Source organism: Struthio camelus, chromosome 3, assembly GCF_040807025.1.
Source record: "Struthio camelus isolate bStrCam1 chromosome 3, bStrCam1.hap1, whole genome shotgun sequence".
Taxonomy (NCBI): domain Eukaryota; kingdom Metazoa; phylum Chordata; class Aves; order Struthioniformes; family Struthionidae; genus Struthio; species Struthio camelus.
This window is the reverse complement of record NC_090944.1, coordinates 148,082,294-148,100,050: the sequence shown is the minus strand read 5'-3', so window position 1 is coordinate 148,100,050 and position 17,757 is coordinate 148,082,294. Positions and strand designations below refer to the sequence as shown.

The 17,757-nt window shown below is 67.3% G+C and overlaps 2 protein-coding genes across 12 annotated transcripts in view; one reads left to right on the top strand and one right to left on the bottom strand.

Moving 5' to 3' along the window:
- The first annotated feature begins 1,955 nt into the window (after positions 1 to 1,955).
- Positions 1,956 to 16,862, top strand: LOC104142970 (cullin-9). Of its 9 annotated transcripts, none has more exons than XR_011140628.1 (30): positions 1,956 to 2,066; positions 2,425 to 3,033; positions 3,868 to 4,022; positions 4,392 to 4,910; positions 5,045 to 5,180; positions 5,677 to 5,867; positions 6,356 to 6,740; positions 6,968 to 7,160; positions 7,489 to 7,696; positions 7,796 to 7,989; positions 8,118 to 8,335; positions 8,481 to 8,718; positions 9,139 to 9,244; positions 9,557 to 9,784; positions 9,919 to 10,009; positions 10,086 to 10,257; positions 10,465 to 10,570; positions 11,000 to 11,095; positions 11,188 to 11,363; positions 11,880 to 12,013; positions 12,091 to 12,276; positions 12,556 to 12,674; positions 13,270 to 13,452; positions 13,839 to 13,987; positions 14,338 to 14,560; positions 14,659 to 14,824; positions 14,961 to 15,106; positions 15,312 to 15,429; positions 15,974 to 16,099; positions 16,193 to 16,333. XR_011140628.1 is itself a non-coding variant. In XM_068940869.1 (30 exons), the coding sequence occupies exons 2-30, from the start codon at positions 2,439 to 2,441 to the stop codon at positions 16,475 to 16,477; spliced, it is 5,847 nt and encodes a 1,948-aa protein (XP_068796970.1). In that variant the 5' UTR covers positions 1,956 to 2,066; positions 2,425 to 2,438; the 3' UTR covers positions 16,478 to 16,862. The 9 variants fall into 9 exon arrangements, 5 of the variants coding, with proteins under 5 accessions (XP_068796970.1, XP_068796969.1, XP_068796966.1 ...); XR_011140627.1 differs by having other exon boundaries at positions 14,635 to 14,824; positions 16,193 to 16,331; XM_068940869.1 differs by having other exon boundaries at positions 11,260 to 11,363; positions 15,897 to 16,099; positions 16,193 to 16,862.
- LOC104142969 (phosphofurin acidic cluster sorting protein 1) overlaps positions 16,784 to 17,757 on the bottom strand; it is a 70,445-nt gene continuing 69,471 nt past the window's right edge. For all 3 annotated transcript variants that reach the window (XM_068940871.1, XM_068940872.1, XM_068940873.1), the window contains one exon: positions 16,784 to 17,719. In XM_068940871.1, coding sequence (XP_068796972.1) covers positions 17,604 to 17,719 — 116 coding nt within the window. In that variant the 3' untranslated portion in view covers positions 16,784 to 17,603. The remainder of the gene's footprint in view (positions 17,720 to 17,757) is intronic.

Below are 17,757 nucleotides of genomic sequence, written 5' to 3'. Positions count from 1 at the left end.
TCAACAAGAAATGCAAAGTCCCGTGGCTGGGAAGGAAGAGCCCCCACCAATGATACAGGCTGGGGCCACACTGGCCAGGGAAACGCTCTGGCAGCCTAGTGGGCACGAGCTGAGCATGGGTCAGCAGTGAGGGCCAGGAAGTGAGGGAAGGAATCATCCCCCTCATTCAGCACCCCTTACACGGCATCTAGAGACTTTATTGGGCCCCTCTACACAAGAAAGATGTGGGCAAACTGGATTGCGTTCAATGCAGGGTCACCAAGATGATCAGGGCCGGACCGCTTGCCCTCGTGAGGAAAAGCTGAGGGACCAGGGCTTGCTTGGCCTGGAGAAGGTGTGACTTCAGGGGGAATTAACAGGCCCCTAGGATGTATGGGGAGGTCATCAACACAGAGCTAGGCTCCTCAGCGGTGCATGGTGGGGGGGATGAGAGACCAGAGGCCTAAGATGAAATGAGTGTTTCAGACTGAACATCAGGAAGAACTTTCCACCCACAAGGCCAGCCAGGCCGTGAGGCAGGGGCCCCAAGAGGCTGTCCTCTCTCTGCCCTTGGAGGACCCAACTGGATCAAGCCCAGAGCAGCCTGGTGGGACCCCAGCACTGCTCCTGCAGCGAGCAGGAGGTTGGACTGGAGCCTGAAGATCCCGTCCAGCCTGAACGGTCGCGTGACCTCAACCCTCCCTCTTCTCCTAGGCCCCAGTGCTACTGTGGGGACGAGGTCCCTGTTGGCAGCCAATGGCTGCTCCCGTCCCCATGCCTGTCCTGTCCCCACCCGGGAGGCAGACCCACCTGCGCCCCATAACCGCAGGGTCGGCCAGCCAGCGAGGACACAGCCCCCGGCTCCTCGCGGCCCCCGGCCCCAGACGGCCCCCCAATCCTCACTGCCCCCCCAGCCCACATGGCCCCCAGCCCCTCACTGCCCCCCAGCCCACACGGCCCCCGGCCCCTCACTGCCCCCCCAACCCACACGGCCCCCAGACCCTCGTGGCCCCCAGGCCACACAGCCCCTGGCCCCAGACGGCCCCCCAATCCTCACTGCCCCCCAGCCCACATGGCCCCCGGCCCCTCACTACCCTCCCAACCCACACGGCCCCCAGACCCTCGCGGCCCCCAGGCCACACAGCCCCCGGCCCCAGACGGCCCCCCAATCCTCACTGCCCCCCCAGCCCACATGGCCCCTGGCCCCTCACTACCCTCCCAACCCACACGGCCCCCAGACCCTCGCGGCCCCCAGGCCACACAGCCCCCGGCCCCAGACGGCCCCCCAATCCTCACTGCCCCCCAGCCCACATGGCCCCCGGCCCCTCACTACCCTCCCAACCCACACGGCCCCCAGACCCTCGCGGCCCCCAGGCTACACAGCCCCCGGCCCCAGACGGCCCCCCAATCCTCACTGCCCCCCAGCCCACATGGCCCCCGGCCCCTCACTACCCTCCCAACCCACACGGCCCCCAGACCCTCGTGGCCCCCAGGCCACACAGACCCCGGCCCCAGATGGCCCCCCAATCCTCACTGCCCCCCCAGCCCACATGGCCCCTGGCCCCTCACTACCCTCCCAACCCACACGGCCCCCAGACCCTCGCGGCCCCCAGGCCACACAGACCCCGGCCCCAGACGGCCCCCCAATCCTCACTGCCCCCCCAGCCCACATGGCCCCTGGCCCCTCACTACCCTCCCAACCCACACGGCCCCCAGACCCTCGCGGCCCCCAGGCCACACAGACCCCGGCCCCAGACGGCCCCCCAATCCTCACTGCCCCCCCAGCCCACATGGCCCCCGGCCCCTCACTGCCCCCCAGCCCATACGGCCTCCAGCCCCACAGGGCCCCCCCTCCCCTCGCTGCCCCGCCCCTCGCTGCCCCGCCCCCCGCTGCCCCGCCCCTCTCCGCCCCGCCCCTCTCCGCCCCGCCCCCCGCGCGCCCCCCGCGTGCGGCCCCGCCCCGCGGCTGGCTGTGAGCGGGCTCGTCCGCTCGCGGGCGAAGCTTGGTCCTGCGCGGCCGCCGTCCGCGCGCGCGCGCCGCCGTGCCCCTGACGCCGGCGGACCCGGAAGCGGCGGCGGCGGCGGAGGTGAGGCGGCGGCGGCGGCGGCCTCAGGGGGCTCCTCCCGCGCGCTCTGGGGCCTCCCCCGGCCCGGGTCCGCGGAGGCAGCCGCGGAGGAGCTCGGGGGGAGCCCGGGGCGGGCCCGGCGCGGCGCGGCGCCGCTCGGTGCCTCGGCGGGAGCGCGTTGGCCCGAGGGCCTGGGCGGTTAACGCCCCGCGTTGGGGGCGCCGCGGGCCCCGGCCGGGCCTGGGGCCTGGGGCCTGGGGCGGGCGGCGCAGCGGCGGCCGGGGCGGGCGGCGCTGCCCGCGGGGCGGCGGCTGCCTCCGAGCGCCGCAGGCAGCCCGGGCCGCCGCTGCCTGCTCCTCCTCCCCCTCTGTCTCCGCAGACGCGTTTGCCATCATGGTGAGCGAGAGGCGTGACGGCAACCTGCTCGTGCAGCTGGGACCCAACCTGCAGGCCTACCCGGAGGAGCTGCTGCGGCAGCGGCGAGGCCACGACGGCCACCCCGAGTACCTGATCCGGTGGAGCGTCGTCAGCTTGGAGGAGAGAGCAGCAGGCAGCAGCAGCGACTCTTGTGCGGAAAGCAAGCCGGAGAACATCCTGATGTGGATGTCGGCAGAAGAGGTGTGCGCCAGCTGCCCGATGTTGCTGGGCAAGAGGAAGCTGGACGGGCGGTGGGTGAAAGAGGAGAAGGCGCCCAGCCCGTTCCCCGCAGATGTCGCGCTGGACGAAGCGTCGCTGCTGGAGATGAAGGCTGACGTCAGGAGCCTGGTGCAGCGAGCTGGTCGGCAGATGGCCGGGACTGGGGCTCCCGAGTCCTCCATCCTCAACACCATCCACGTGCTGAGCGCGTATGCCAGCATCGGCTCGCTGACGGGCGCCTTCAAGGAGACGGGAGCCCTCGACCTGCTGATGGAGATGCTGTGCCACAAGGAGAAGCAAATCCGCCGCAGCGCTGGCAAGATGCTGAGGGCTCTGGCTTCGCACGACGCAGGTAGGGGTGCTGGCGTCTCGGTGCCGCTGAGGGGTTGCCGCTGGGCTGCCGAGCGGTGCCGGTCCTTTTGTAGGCGCGGGATGTCTGGGAAACGGAGCCTCTTGGGGCTGGTCGGCAAAAGGGGGCGAACGAGCCTGAGCTCTGCAAGCGGCTGTCTGGGGTGTAGTCGTCTGGGGTGCTCTAAGAGAGGGTGGTCTTGGGGAGCTCTTTTGCCTGACGAGTTCCCGAGCTGGGATGCCGCTGAGCTGCTTGGCGGTGCCGAGGGCGGGTGGCAGAGCGTCAGGCCGTCTCTGCTGCTCGGTGTCGCCGGAGAGGCTCTGGCCTGTTCTCGGCAGGGAGCCTCTCCTCAGGCCCTGGTGGGTAGAAGCAGGCTCAGCTGCTCCCCGCCCGCTCTCCTCGTTGGAGAGGAGCTGCCAAGGCTCGGAAGTCCCTAACGTGGCTCGGGTGCCCCTGGAAGGAGCCTGTAGGCTAGGGGAGGTGGTGGTGTGTGTGCAGCAGGAGCTGCATGGCTTTCCCTGCTGCAGGGCCAAAGCTCGTGGGGCAGACGGGGGAGCGGTTCAAGTTCAGATCGGCGTGCCACATAAGAAAAACAGTCATTCTGGAGTCATTTCTTTGGAGTTGCTGTTTTTGGGGGAATCTCAGAGCTGTAGGGGTGAAAAAATGCAGTTTTATTTAGCGGAGCGAAACGTTGCCAGCCCAGGTCAAAGGAGAAAACGCAGTTCTAGATGTCACCGAGCAGCAAAGTTGTTCCTTGGTTGCCAAAGCCTGTCTGCCGCAGGAAGGTGGTGCGTGGGGTGTCTCTGGGGGCCTGAGGGGTTACTGTTGTTGCTGCAGGGAGCCGGGCCTATGTCCTGCTGTCCCTGAGCCAGCAGGACGGCATCGAGCAGCACATGGGCTTTGACAGCCGCTACACCTTGCTGGAGCTGTTTGCCGAGACGACGTCCTCTGAAGAGTACTGCATGTCCTTCGAAGGGATTCACCTTCCCCAGGTAGCTGGCATGGGGAGCCCCAGACGCGAGGACTTTGGGGGCCAGGAGGGGAGAGAGTAGGTGCCGGGGGTCTCGTCCTTCTCCTGGGGCCAGGAGAGGAAGGGAGGGTGGTTGTTGCTGGGCAGCTGAGCGGGACCGGGTGTCGGGAGAGCCGGCCGCGGGTGTGGGCCTGGCGTGAGGCCGAGGGCTGGCGGAGAGCGTGTAGGAAGCCTCGTCTCTGATCAGGGAGGTGAGGGTGGGCTGCGAGGGCTGTGCTGCTGCCTGCTGGTGCGAGGCCGTGCCGGGAAGCTGGCTGGGGACAAGCTGGTGCCTCGGAGCGAGCCAGAGGCGCTGCGGTGGCTGGGGATCTGACAGCTGTGCCTCTTGCAGATCCCCGGGAAGCTGCTCTTTGGCCTGGTGAAGCGCTACCTGTGCGTCACTTTTCTTGTGGACAAGCTCAGCAGTGGTGCGGAGCAGGGAGGGGAGCCGCAGGACCGCGCCGTGTCCGGCTCGCTTGGCGGGGAGAGGAGCCGTGTGAAGCAGGAGTTTGAGTTCAGCATGGCTATGGCAAACCTCATCTCGGAGCTGGTGCGCGTGATGGGCTGGGACCACAGGCACAAGCTGGAGCTGTCGTCGCCGCAGGGGACGCAGCCTCGCACCGCCCGCTCCATCTTCCAGCCCAAGGCTCCAGCCCGCCCTGCTGCTCAAGCAGCCCCCGCTCCCCCACCAAAAGAGCCCAGTGCCTTCAAGACCCGCTCAGCCTTCCCCAGCCGCAGCAGCTACGTGGAGTACGTGCAGGCAAACCTGCTGCGCGGCATGCGGGTGCGCATGCTGGAGGACTACGAACAGGTCAGCGCGGGCGATGAAGGTGACTTCCGTCAGAGCAATGATGGCACCCCACCTGTCCAGGTACCCTCCAGGGGGTTGCAGAGGGGCCTGTCCACACTGTGATTGTGGTATGGGGCACACGGGGCCTTGGGTGCAAACAGTTTCGTCAGGCCAGTGTTTCCAGAGTCGTGCATGTGACGGGCTCTCCTCTCCAGGTGTACTGGCAAGCCCTGGGCTGTACGTACTGGGTTCACTGGCACATGGTGGAGATCATTGGCCCCTCAGGGCCAGAGGAGCGTGAGGCTCAGGAGAGGGTGTCCACCCTGACGCACAACCGCAAGCTGGCAGCAGGTGAATATTCGCAGCAGCCAGCTGCACACTGTGTTGGCTGGGCCTGCAGCTTTTCTCCCTGGCTCTTCTGCAGTTGTGGGCTGGCACCATGGGTCCTGCCAGGACTGAGTGACCAAGTACATTGCCCTGGCACCTTCTCTGGTGGCACTAGAAAACTTTCCAGGGACTCAGGAGTAGGCTGAGGGAGCAGTGAGCTAGGGGTGCCCATTTTGGCTGTGTGCTTTTCCAGCACTTCAGCTCAAAAGGAGTTCAAGCGAAGACCTTAATCTCCATCTCTCCAGCTTCCAGGGTCTTCTCCCAGCATGTCCCCTCTCTCTTGCTGCCCTCCTGGTAGCTTCCTTTCCCACAGTGAGTTAGGGGACAGAGGGAGTCTGTTCTACCTAGAGAATCCACATGAGCTCTCTCAATGGGAGTGAGGGGTCTGTGGCTGAGGACAGCTCTGCTGAGGGGGAATTGGTGGAGCTGACAGTGCTCTCCCTCGCTTTGCTCTCCGCAGTTGCGCAGCCGCTCTTCTCCAAGCCCTTTGGGGGGCTGTACTCCCTGCCTTACCTCGGGGAGCAGCCAAGTGACCCCGCAGAGACCTTGAGCCGCGCCGAGTGGTGGGAGCTGCTCTTCTTTGTGAGGAAGCTGGAAGTGCAGGAGCAGGAGGAGATCACCCGCCTCGTCCAGCAAGAGCAGGCAGAGCAGGTACGGAGACGGGACAGAGCCCGCAGAGCGGGGAGGCAGGAGGGAGGGACGTTAGGGAGATGACCGGGCTGCGAGCAGGGGAGCGCAGGCGTGTGCTGTGCTGGCAGAGCGCGAGCAGGGGAGAAACAGGCCTGAAGTAGGCAAGCGGGTGGGGGATGCCCAAAACGTGGAGGGCTGGGGGCAGCAAAGGGGTAAGGCCAGAGGAGAGGAAAGGCAGCCTCTGCCGACCCCAGAGAAACGGCAGGGTCCAGCGAGGTTGGGGCGTGCGAGGGGGAGGCGTGGGGTGATTCTGCTGGCGGCTGTTGGGTGGTGAGCGCAGGCGGGAGGGCTGGGCTGGTGCTCGTTGTGTTGGGGCTGGCTGGGGGAGGCTGGGGCAGGGGAATAGCCCTTTTGTGTGCAGCCTTGGCATCTGGTTTGGCGCTGGCCGTTGCAGCGGGTGTGGGGTGCGCAGTGGGTCCGTGAGGGTTAACTCGGCCCCGTGTGCCCAGTTGTGGGAGCTGGATGAAGAAGGCCTGATGCAGCTGCGGGTGTCTGCGGAGCTGGCCCAGAAAGTGCTGCGGGTCTTGGAGAAGCGTTGCCAGGGCAGTGCTCGGAGCGACCTGCGAGGCTCCCGCGTCTACGCCAAGTACTTCCTCGGCAGAGGGGCTGAGCAGGATGGCGGGGGGAGCGCCGTGGTGTCCTCGGAGGGGGCCAGCTGCGGGAACACCAGGCCTGAAGCTGTGTTGGCCGAGGCGGCAGAGGAAGACCTTCTTGCCGCGGCACTGGCACCCCGAGCCCCCGCTGCAGCGGAGAAGTCGGATTGCCAGCTGTTCAGCGAGCTCCTCCAGAGGGAAGGTCTGTTTTTCCCAGAGGTGACGGAGGAGCAGAGCAAAGGTAAGTGCCTGCTGCGTGCTGGGCTGGCCCTGGGGCCCCCGTGGTGCTGGAGGGCCCCGTCTGCCAGGTGGCTCCGCTGGCCCGCTGGAGGGTGGCTGTGGGCAGGGGGCAGGAGGCCGGGCACCTGGAGGTGGCCCGGGGAGAGGCCGGCGTGGGGGTGCTGGCAGGCCCTGGCAGCGTGACTGGTGCGCTGACACCTGCGTCTCTGCCTCCCACCTGCCCCGCAGTGTTTGGCAGCTCCAAGGGGGCCAGCAAGAGGGGCTCGCTGGCGAAGATCGTGGACGTGGTGGATGTGATGCAGAGGAGTAGCTCGGAGGTGGGCCTGCGCTTAGCCGGGCTCAAGCACATGCTGAAGATCCTGGAGGAGGAGCCTGGGCTCGAGCGGCAAGTTGGCAAAGCCCAGGGCGGGCTGGGGACCAGGTGTGTGGCGTGAGCCGCGGGGGTGCTGCCCCGCCGGGGCTGGCAGGTTCCTCCTGCTGGCTGGGGAAGGGCTGTGTCCGCAGGGAGGGGGACGGCGGCAGAGTTGGGAGTGTGGGGAGGCGGAAGCGGAGGTGGGAAAGGAGGTACGTGGGAGCGTGGGTGTGAAAAAGGGAGGTGGATGCTGTGTCTGCGCGGCCCAGGCAGGTCTCTTCCTGGTCTGACCTCTAAGCATGGTAGAGCCGCACGGGCAGGGAGGAGGTAGCTGGCAGGCCCTGGGGTGCCGGCGGCAGTGCCGGAGGCCCCTGTTGAGGTGCCGTTCCGCACGCAGGGAGAAGCTGGTGAAGATGGCGGTGGAGCTGCTGAGCGCCGAGGTAGCGGAGAAGGGGCTGGTGGCGCTGACGCTGCGACTGCTCGCCGTGCTGATGGTCAAATATGACTGGCGCGTGGCGTTTGCCACGGAAGGTGGCGTGCGGGCTGTGCTGGCCTGCATGCAGCAGCACGCCTCGTCCAGCGTGGTGCAGCAGGCTGGCCTGGCGGTGAGCGCGATGGAGGGGCTGCCGTGGGTGGGAGGGCCGTGGCACAGGCTTGCCCTGGGTGCTGCCCACTGGCCTCGTGAGCTGCTGTTTGCCTTGCAGGCCCTGAGGGTGCTGGTGGGAGCTGGGAGCAGCGAGCCGGGAGGTGCCAGTGAGAAGCCCTCGCCCCTGAACGATGGCGACGCGCAGATGATGCGGGAGATCTTTGCCAGCATCGGCTCTGCCTCCAGCGAGGGCTCGGCGAGCCTGCTGAGCGCCATCCCTGCTGCCATGAGCACCATGCAGAGGGTTGCAGGGTAGGGGCAGGGCGAGGAGAGAGGCTGGAGGCGAGGGGGTGGCTGAGCGGGGAAGGCAGGCAGCTGCTGGGCGCAGGGGAGGCTCGGTACGTGAGGAGGAAGGTGCCGGCATCGCTCTGTCCGCGCAGGGGCTCCTCGGGCGTGCGGAATGGCTTGCTGGTGGTGAACATGCTGATCGACAGCCACCGGGGCCTGGCGGAGCAGCTGGTGAGCTGCGAACTCCCCGCGGTGCTGCGGAGCTGCTGGCGGGAGGGGCAGAGCACGGGCTGCCCCAGCAAGACGCTAGCCCTGAGCGCGATGAGCCGGCTAGCGGAGCACGAGGTGCTCCTGAGCCTGGAGACGGCAGGTACCGTGCGGGCTGCGCCCCGGCTGGGCCGCGGCCCTGCAGGCGCAGAGGGCAGGGCTGGTTGTGCTGCCTGGGGAGAGGGCCGTGCCGGCAGCTGCCTAGCGAGCGCCGGGGCTGGCGCTACGTGTTGTCCCTGCCGTGGCAGGTGCAGAGGCCGCGCTGGACCTGGGGGACATGGACGTGCGGACGCTGGTGGGCAACCTGTGGGCCGGCGGCCTCTCCAGGGAGGCGGTGGTGGCCCTGGAGCGGCACCTCTGCGGCAAGGGCACCATCCCCTCTGGCGAGGCTGCGCAGGTGCTGCGGGACCGCGAGTGCTTCGTGCTGCTGCTGCGCAGCTTCAAGCTGCTGGGGGCGGAGAAGGCCGCAAGCCTGAGCGTCCTCAGGTGGGGCTGGAGGTGGCTGTGGGTGGCCAGTGGGGATGCGCTGGGAGTCCGGGGGCTCTGCAGCACGTGCTGGTGGGGCTGTTGGGGGACGTGCAGCGATGCGAGGGGCGTGTTGGTGGGTGCTAGTGGGGAGGTCTTGGGGGGCCGGTGGGGGCGTGGGACAGTGCAGCACCTGTGCGAGTGCTGCTTGGGTGCAGGGGCAGGTGGGGGCCCCCCAGCATGTGTGCGGATGCTGGTAGGGACATCTGGGGGCAGCGCAGCATGCGTGTGAGTGCAGGTGGGGTGTCCTGGGTGCCCAGGGAGCCCTGGCCCCCAGCCGCTGTGGGGTGGAAGCCTTCTAGGCGGAGGAGAGAAATGGGGCTGCCTCCAGCACGCGGTCTGTGTACCGCAGCCTCAGTGCGGAGCTCCTCCCTCACTTAGGATCCTGAACAAGTTTCTGGACGGTTACCAGGAGGACCTGCTGCCCTGGCACGAGTGTGTTGAACCCTGTTTGTCCTCCATGAGTGCCCACAGCAACGACCAGGAGGTGAGGGGGCCGTGGGCTCGCAGCAGGCGGGGAGGGCTTTGCTGGCTGTGCTGTGGGCCGGTGGGGCTGGGTCTCCGCCTGCGGCAGCCGCTGCCTCGCCATGACAGCCCCGGCGGGAGAGGTGGGGGGTGGCTGTCCCAGCGGTGGCCACGTCCCTCTGGCTGGGTGTGCAGCGTGGCGGGACGTGGCGGGCTCTCGCGGGCGCTGTTGCGGCGTCGGGGGCAGAGGGGCTGAAGCGCTGCAGCCCAGCACTGCTGGGTCCTGGTGGGTTCCCCGTGCCGGCCGAGCTGCTCATAGCCCCTTCCTCGGCAGGTGGTCCAGGAGGTCGTTCGCTTCCTGCACCGCCTGGCCACCGCCAGCAAGGACTGCGCGGTGGTGATGTGCCGCGCGGGCACCCAGGAGGCTTTGGGCAAAGCCCTGGACAAGCACAGCGCGGCTCTGCCGTTGGCGCCAGCCCTGCGCGAGCTGGTGAGCGACTGCGAGAAGTACGCGAGCCTCTACAGGAAGCTGACGACCAGCATCTTGGCTGGCTGCATCCAGGTGGGCCTGGGGGAGGCGCTGGGGCTGGGGGGCCATGTGTTAGTCCTCGGTGCAGAGGGGCAGCTGCCTGCCCCTGCCCTGAAGCAGGCAAGGGGAGGAGAGCCTGGGGTCCGCAGTAAGGGCCTGTCGCCCAGCTGGTCCTGGGGCAGATTGAGGAGCACCGCCGGAGCCACCAGCCCATCAGCATCCCCTTCTTTGATGTCTTTCTGCGCAACCTGTGTCGAGGTGAGTATGGGGAGTGGGAGCGGGGTGCCCCGGCCCTGGTCCGTGCTGAGCTGGCAGCTGTGGCCTGTGCCTGCAGGCTCCAGCGTGGAGGTGAAGGAGGACAAGTGTTGGGAGAAGGTTCAGGTCTCCTCCAACGCCCACCGTGCCAGCAAGCTCACGGACGGGAACCCCAAGACGTACTGGGAGTCGAACGGCAGCACTGGCTCCCACTCCATCACTGTCTACATGCAGTGTGGCGTGGTGATCAGGTGGGGCTGGGCTTGGAGGGACTGTGGGGCCGGGAGGGCCAGAGGCGGCATGGAGGTGCTGAGCGGGCCCCGCGCCAGCGAGGAAGAGGGGAGCTGGACGCGGGTAGTGGGCCGTGGGGCCATCAGGAGCCAGGGCGTGGGGGTGAGGGGCTGTTGGGGCAGGGCTGATGGGCCGCATCCGGCAGTGATGCGGCTGCCCCACTGCAGGGAGATGAGCATGCTGGTGGCCAGCGAGGATTCGAGTTACATGCCAGCCCGCGTTGTGGTGCTGGGGGGAGAGAGCCCTGCTAACATCAACACTGTGCTCAACGCGGTGAGTTTGGCACGTGCTCCTTGGGCGATGGCCGCTCTGCGGGAGCTGCTGGCTGGTGCCTGCTGTGCCCTGTGAGGGTCTCCCACCAGGGCCCTGGGAAGCGAATGGCTGTGGGGGTGGCTCGCGCAGAAGCTGGGATGGCAGGAGCTGTGCTGGGGGAGCCTTGTGCTGGTTGGAGGCTGAAGGTGCTTTGGGGCTTGGCTGCGAGGAGCCCTGTGCCCCAGTGTGCAGCAGTCTGGTGTGGTGGGGCTGAGAGCCAACAGTCCAGAGCTGTGGCTGGGGGTGCCCTGAGGCTGTGCAGGGTGCAAGGGCCAGCGGGGGGGGGGGGGGTGAGAGAGGCTGTGGCCTTGCCTGGAGGGTGGGAGGGGGAGCGGGCGTGCAGCCTGTGCTGGCTGCCTGGCGTGCTGAGGGCTTGCTGTCTGCCTGCAGGTGACCATCCTGCCCTCAGACAGCAGAGTGATCCTGCTGGAGAACATGACCCGCTTCTGGCCCATCATCCAGATCCGAGTGAAGCGGTGCCAGCAGGTAGGGAAGTTGGGGGGGGGCCCAGCTGTGTGGGGCTGGCCTTGGGGTAGCGGGGCCTCGTGTGAGGAGCTGAGGGTTGTGCTCTCCCTCAGGGCGGCATTGACACGCGTGTGCGTGGCATCGAGGTGCTGGGTCCCAAGCCCACTTTCTGGCCCGTCTTCAAGGAGCAGCTATGTCGGCGGACGTTCCTCTTCTGCACTGCCAGGGCTCACGCGTGGTGCCAGGAGATTTGCCAGGAGCGGGGCCGACTGCTGCAGCTCTTTGGCAGGTGAGGTCTCTCCTGGCAGCGCTGCCGCGTGCCTGGTGTGCTGAGGCCTGGGAGGATGGTGCTGGCAGCCCTGGGGGGACTGCAGGGCCAGAGGAGGAGCAGGCAGGTGTCCTGGAGTGACGGGGCGGGCCCCTTGCTGTCCCTGGCCATGAGGGGTGCTGGAGGGCCAGGCCCAGCGTGGGGTCCCCTGCGTTCAGGCTGGGCTCACGGGCACAGTTACCCTGTGTCCTCCGCGAGGTGCCCCGTAGGGGCTGGCGCGTTGGTGAGGCCCAGGCAGGATCTCACGGCCGCGAGCACTGCACAGCCCCACAGCTTCTCCCGGGAGCTGCGCGCAAAGCTGCGAGGGCCTCGAGCGCCAGGGTGGGCGAGGGCTGGGACAGCAAGGGGCCCTGGTTGTCTTGGTTGGCACAGGGCAGGGCAGGAAGCGAGCAGTGTGTCCTGCTTCCTTGGGGGAGGTCCCCGTTGGCAGTCCCCAGGTGCCTGGCCACGTTGTGCCCTGCCCGGTGCTTGTTGCAGGCTGAACCGGGCGCTGCGGCATGAGCAGGCCTTTGCCGACCGCTTCCTTCCCGACGACGAGGCGGCCCAGGCCCTGGGCAGGACGTGCTGGGAGGCCTTGGTGAACCCCTTGGTGCAGAGTATCACCAGCCCAGGTACCCCGCGCTCACCTGGGCCCCTCCCTGCCAAGCGCCAGCCCAAGGCATCCCGCTCTGAGTCTCTGGCCTTGCAGACTTCAGTGGCATCAGCCCCCTGGCCTGGCTGCTGAGCAAATACCTGGAGAGTGTGGAGCTGCCCTGCCGTGCCACGAGCCGCAATGCCGTCTTCAGGTCCCGCGTGCGGCGCCTGACCCAGCTCCTGGTGCACGTGGACCCCAGCGGCACGGAGCTGGAGGAGGCGAGAGCCCCTGGCAGAGCTGGTGAGCAAGGGCCTTCCCTGCTGTGGGGCCAGGGGGGCTGTGGTCGAGGACACCAGGCCTGGCTGCGCTTGTCGGGCAGCCAGCAGGAAGCTCTGGGGAAGGTGCTGAGGCAGGAGAGGCCTCCAGAGCTGGAGGCGGCATGTGGCCATGCCCCCCAGCGACTGCGCCTCCCGTTCCCCCTGCCCCATGTTGCCCCAGGGAGAGGGGGAGGCTGCTGGCGATCAGTGTGCAGGGCCTGCCCGTGGAGGCCCGCTCAGCCCTGGGCTTGTCTCCTGGCAGGTGGGAAGGATGGGAAGAACAAGGAGGTGCCAGCTGGGGCTGCAAAGGTGGTGGCGGCGAAGAAGCTGAGTGGCCTCTGGGGCATCTCGCAGTGCTGGCGTGGTGTGGTGCAGCAGCAGGTAGGGCTAGGAGGGGCAGCTGGGAGCCGGCCCTGGGCGCAGGGCAGGCAGGGAGGGGAGCAGGGCTTGGCGGGGGCCCTGGCTGTCCCTGGCCGCTCGGGGGCCTGGAGGGTCATGGGGGCAGTTGGCCCCGGCCTGTCCCTGGCTGCTGCGGGGCGTGGAGGGACATGGGGGCAGCGAGCCCTGCGCTTGCGGCCCTGCCAGTTTGGGATGCCTCCGCTGATGTGAGGTTTGACTCTCCTGGCAGTTCCCAGCCCTTAGCCTGGCCCCGCAGTTGGGGCGATTCTTGAGGCCGGGGCGGTTGCTGGCCGGAGCCTTTGCATATTGGTGACTGCTTATTTCTTGCTGGGCTGCATCTGCACGTGCCTGTCCTGCTCCCCACAGCCCTTGCCAGCTCTCAGAGCTGTGCTCCTGCTCCTCTGCAGGCTCTCGGCAGCCCGTGGTACCACCAGGGTTTGTAGCAAGGCTGCGGCCAGGCCAGCTGGGGCCTTGCAGGGTTGGTGCGGGCAGAGCGAGGGTCGGAGCTGCGGGCAGCCCCGCAGGCTGTGGGGTTGGCCTTGCTCCAGGTTCGCTGCTCTCACTCCGTGCCCCACAGGTGCAGCGGTTCCTGGAGGCAGCATGGCAGGCGCCGGACGTTGTGGAGAGATACTGCAAGCTGTACCAGCACCTGCGCGGCGCCACGGCGGAGCTCTTTGGGCAGCAGGCTGCTTTTGTGCTGGCCCTGGCGCAGGGCTTCGCAGGGGCCTTGCTGCAGCTTTCCTTCCTGACTGCCCTGCACGTGAGTGCGAGGAGGGCCGGGGCGCGCAGTGCCAGCACGGGGCCCTCCCGTCACTGGGCTGGGTGCAGGCTGCAGAGGCTGTCCTGGCCCGCAGCCTTGGGGCGCGCTCTGGGCAGCCGCTGTGCTCCCTGCCGCAGCGTGCCCTCCTGGGCCACGGAGCCCCACTGCGGCCCTTGATGCTGCCCGCGCTTGAGTGCGTTTGTTGCTGCGTGGCCCCGTTCCCCGGGTGCTCCCTGCCTGGGGCTGGTGTTGGAGGCACCCTCAGCCCCTGCCTGCCTGAGGGCCTCAGGGCTCCCTGCCTGCTCCCCGCAGGAGCACAGGCGTGTTGCCCCTGCCCTGCTGTGCCCTGGTGAGCCCCGTCGGCAGCCAGCCCTGTCCCTCCGCAGGTGAGCGAGCAGTTTGCCCGCTACCTCGACAGGCAGATGCAGGAGCTGCGTGGGGTCGTGGGCAGCACGAGGCCGCTGCAGCAGATGCTGGAGCCCTTTGTCGTCTTCTGTGGCCTGGAGCTCGCCCAAGCCTTTGAGCACTTCTACCGGTGAGGGGTGCTGTGCCTCCGCGTGACTTGAGGGCCCAGCATGGCGCGGCGTGACGGGAGGTGCGGATGGCGCTGAGGCCGTGGCTCAGGCTGGCCCTGGTGTGGCGGCAGTGCTCCCCCTTTGCGCGGCTCTGGGTTGGAGAGGGAAAGGCTGTGAGAGCCTGTGGCCTCTGCTGGCCTGCGGAGGCACGTTCCCTGTGGGTGACAGGGAGCGGAGAAACTGGTGCTGCTGGGTCCACGCACGTTGGTGGGCGGACAGGCCAGGGCCGGCTCCTGGCGGGTGGCTGAGGGCTGCGGGACTGGAGGAGGGCTCATGCTGGCCCCCGTCTTGATGCTGGCGGCCGTGGCAGGTACTACCTGGGGGACCGGCTCCTGGCGCAGGGGCCGTCGTGGCTGGAAGGGGCCGTCGTGGAGCAGCTCGGGTTGTGCTTCCCCAGCCGCTTCCCCCAGCAGATGCTGAGCAACTTGGCCGAGTCGGAGGAGCTCCAGCAGCAGTTTTACCTCTTCCAGCTGCAGGAGCAGGACAAGCAGCTGCTGGAGCTGGACACAGGCCTGGAGAGCCCCGAGGACGAGGTGAGTGGCCTAGTGGGTCAGGGAGGCCCGGGCCCTCGAGTGTTCCTTGTGGAGGTCCTAGGCCTTGTCCTGAGTCCCCCTCGTGCCTGTGTGCCCAGGCGCTGGGGGAGGCGTCCCTGGTGGAGGCACCGGAGGTGAAGGTGCTGGTCCTGTCCCCGCGCTGCTGGCCCGTTTCCCCGTTCTGCTACATGGACGAGCCTGGGAGGTTTTTCTCGGCAGCGCTCAGCTCCCCCCTGGCCAAGTTTGCTGACTTCTGCAGGCGGAGTGAGTCCTGGGGCACTGGGAGCCTGGGGTCTCGCCGGGGCCCCGGCCCTCCGTAGCAGCTCAGGCAGAGGTGGCCGGAGCCCTGGGGTATGCCGGGAGCACCCCGGCTGCTGCGCTGATGCCACATCCCTGGCAGGCCAGAGGCAGCTGGGCCGGGAGTGCACGAAGCCCCGGCGGTTGCAGTGGACGTGGCTGGGCCACGCTGAGCTGCAGTTTGGAGACTGCGTCCTGCACGTGTCCACGCTGCAGATGTACATCCTGCTGCGCTTCAACAGTGCGGAGGTAGGCGTGGGGCCATGGTGGGGTGAGGGTTGGAGCTGATGCTGGGGTGTAGCAGGGCTGTGCCTTCCCTGCTGGTGGGGTCTCCAGCAGTGTTTGGGGCACAGCCCCCTGCCCCCCCCGCCCCACCTTGTTTGGTGGGGCTTGGGGCTGGTGCGGCAGGGGTGTTTGTGGCTGGCTGTTGCCCTCCCCTGTCGCCTCCTGGCAGGAGGTGGCTGTGGATGCCCTGCTGCAGGCCACAGGGCTCCCTGCTGACCTGGTGCACCATGCGCTGACACCGCTGACCCACGGCGAGGGTGTCCTGGTGCAGAGCTGCACGCAGGGGGGTGAGTGTGGGGCTGGGGCACCCGCAGGGTGGTGGTGGTGGTGTGGGTGCCCGCAAGGGCAGAGCCCCCAGCGGGTGCTGGGGTAGGACGTATGGCAGTTGTGGAGGGATGGAGTGGGCCGGGGTGGGCCTGTCTGTGCCAGTGCTTGGGGGTCACGTGTGGGACTAGGGCTGAGGACTTGGGTGTGTGTGTGAAGCTGCAGCTCGGGGCCCTGCTTGGGAATGAGTTTTGGGGCTTGGGCCTACATGCACAGTTGGGGTTCAGGACGATGTGGGATCAGGGCTGGAGGTTGTGTGCGTGGCTGGGGCTGAGCGCCGTGCAGGGGGACAGGGGTCGGGGTGCTGCGTGGGGAAGTAGCAGTGGAAGGTCCAGGGGAGGCCCGGGGTCCGGCGCACTGGCCACATGTGCGTGTTGGGGTTCCTTTGGGGCCCAGCTCGGGGCTCGGCTGACCCTGGGCCGGGTGCTAGCTCCAGGTACTCTGCGGCTGAACCGGGCGGCCCTGGCTCAGGCCTCCGGCCGGCGCCTGAGGCTGCTGCCCCAGCAGACGTACCTGAGGGCAGAGATGGCTGATGGCAGTGCCTTGGAGAGGAAGAGGAACGTCCTCTGCTGCCTCATCACCCGCATCCTCAAGGCGGAGCAGCAGCTCCACATTGACAACTTGGTGTTCAGGGTATGGAGGGCAAAGGCGTGCGGGGAGGCAGAGAGGGGCTGCCCAGGCAGGCACTGTGCCGCAGTGCAATGCGGGACTCCCTTGCTGCCGTAGGTGATTGACGCCTGTCAGAAGGGCGAGTTTGGAGCGGGGCTGCAGTTCCTGAGCTTCTGCTGCCACAGCGTGGACGTGCTGTCCTGCGTCCTGCACCTGCTGAACCAGGGCTATCTCCGGCGCCAGGAGGGGAGGCCCCAGGTCCTGGAGTATGTCTCTGTTGAGCCCCCGCCTGCCCCCATGTCCCAAATCCAGCCCTTGGTTGCCTTTCAGACTGTAGAGATCAAGACGGCAGCAAGCACGGCCTCTGCCAAGAGGAGACAGACTTTTTCCACGTTCAGGTAGACAAGGGCTGGGTTGGGCAGGGAAGGCCCAGCCTAGGCCCAGCCAGCCCATTCCTGAGGACTCTGGGGTTTTATTTTAAATAAATGAGCCAAGCCACACCTGGTGCTGTTTCATAGTCCATGAGAGAGCTGTGGCTAATTTGTGGCCAGGAGCAGTATGAGGCCAGTACCAGTGGTGCCTCTTGCCAGGCAACCCTGAGCTCTGCACTTGAGGGGGATGCAGCAGCCTTGCCATCCCCACTCTGGTGGTCTCACTTAGCTTTGCTGAGCTGTGCCCACAGGCATGGAGGGGCACACACGCCTGCCATAATGGTACCAGCATTAATTTATTAAAATTAATCCAGAAAAGTAACCGTACAATAAATTTAAAAAAAATAGAATCTTGTAAAAAAAAGAAAAGAAAAAAAAAAACACAAGTACCCCCATGCCATGCCTCCAGCTGGCAGCACCATGGGGCTGGGCTGGTCAGGGAATGGATGGGGACACAAGGGTGGCCCTGGCAGCCTGGGGACAGCCCCAGCAGCACTTCACCAGCCCAAGTGTGAGGGTGACAGAAGGACTAGAAAAGCTGCCAGGGCTCAGCCCCCCATCCCCACCAGGAGTAGGGCAGGCCCGGATCCAGCAGTGAGAGGCCTTCAGAGGGGACTGGTGCCGGGCCGGTGCAGAGGGAGGACCTTGCCTCGATGGAGCTGTCTGCAGGCCCTGCTCTCTGTCTGCCCTCCAGCCCCACCCGAAGCAACCCTGTTGGCTCCAGGGCCGGGGAACCTGGCTGGGCCCAGCCCAGCTGGAACCCTGGCTGGATGCGGAGCTGGCCCAGCAGGCGCTGCTAGGGTGAGGGAGGCCCCGAGCCCTTTCCAGATCCCTCCTAGCTGGTGCCAGCCCTTGCCCTGGGCTGCTGTCCGGGGAACATGGGAGGGAGAGGGCCATTGGAGGGTACCTGGACCCAGTCTCATTGGCCTCATCTTTGGGCAGCAGTGCGGGGGTGGTGTCCCCTGCCACAGAGCAGGCAGGGGCTGGGCTGCAGCCCCCACAGGTGCTGCCCAGCAGAAAAGAGGGGGCACGAGTACGTCCATCTCTCCACCTCTTCCCATAACCCTCTGCAGCTTGACCCCAGGGCTGCGTGCATCTCACACACTCTTTGAGTAGCCGAAGATGCCCACAGGGAGGTACTTGACATGCGTTGGCCACTGCGCTGCCAGCTGAAAAAACTTGACGTCGTTCCACTCCACCCCATCTATGGAGACTAAGAGGACATGGTGCGGTGAATCACAGCCCTGTGGG

Coding starts and splice junctions, on each gene's coding strand:
- LOC104142970 (XM_068940864.1), top strand. CDS start 2,439: ATGGTGAGCGAGAGGCGTGACGGCAACCTGCTCGTGCAGCTGGGACCC. Junction 4,023..4,391: donor AAGGGATTCACCTTCCCCAG/GTAGCTGGCATG, acceptor TGCCTCTTGCAG/ATCCCCGGGAAGCTGCTCTT. Junction 9,785..9,918: donor TCTTGGCTGGCTGCATCCAG/GTGGGCCTGGGG, acceptor CCTGTCGCCCAG/CTGGTCCTGGGGCAGATTGA.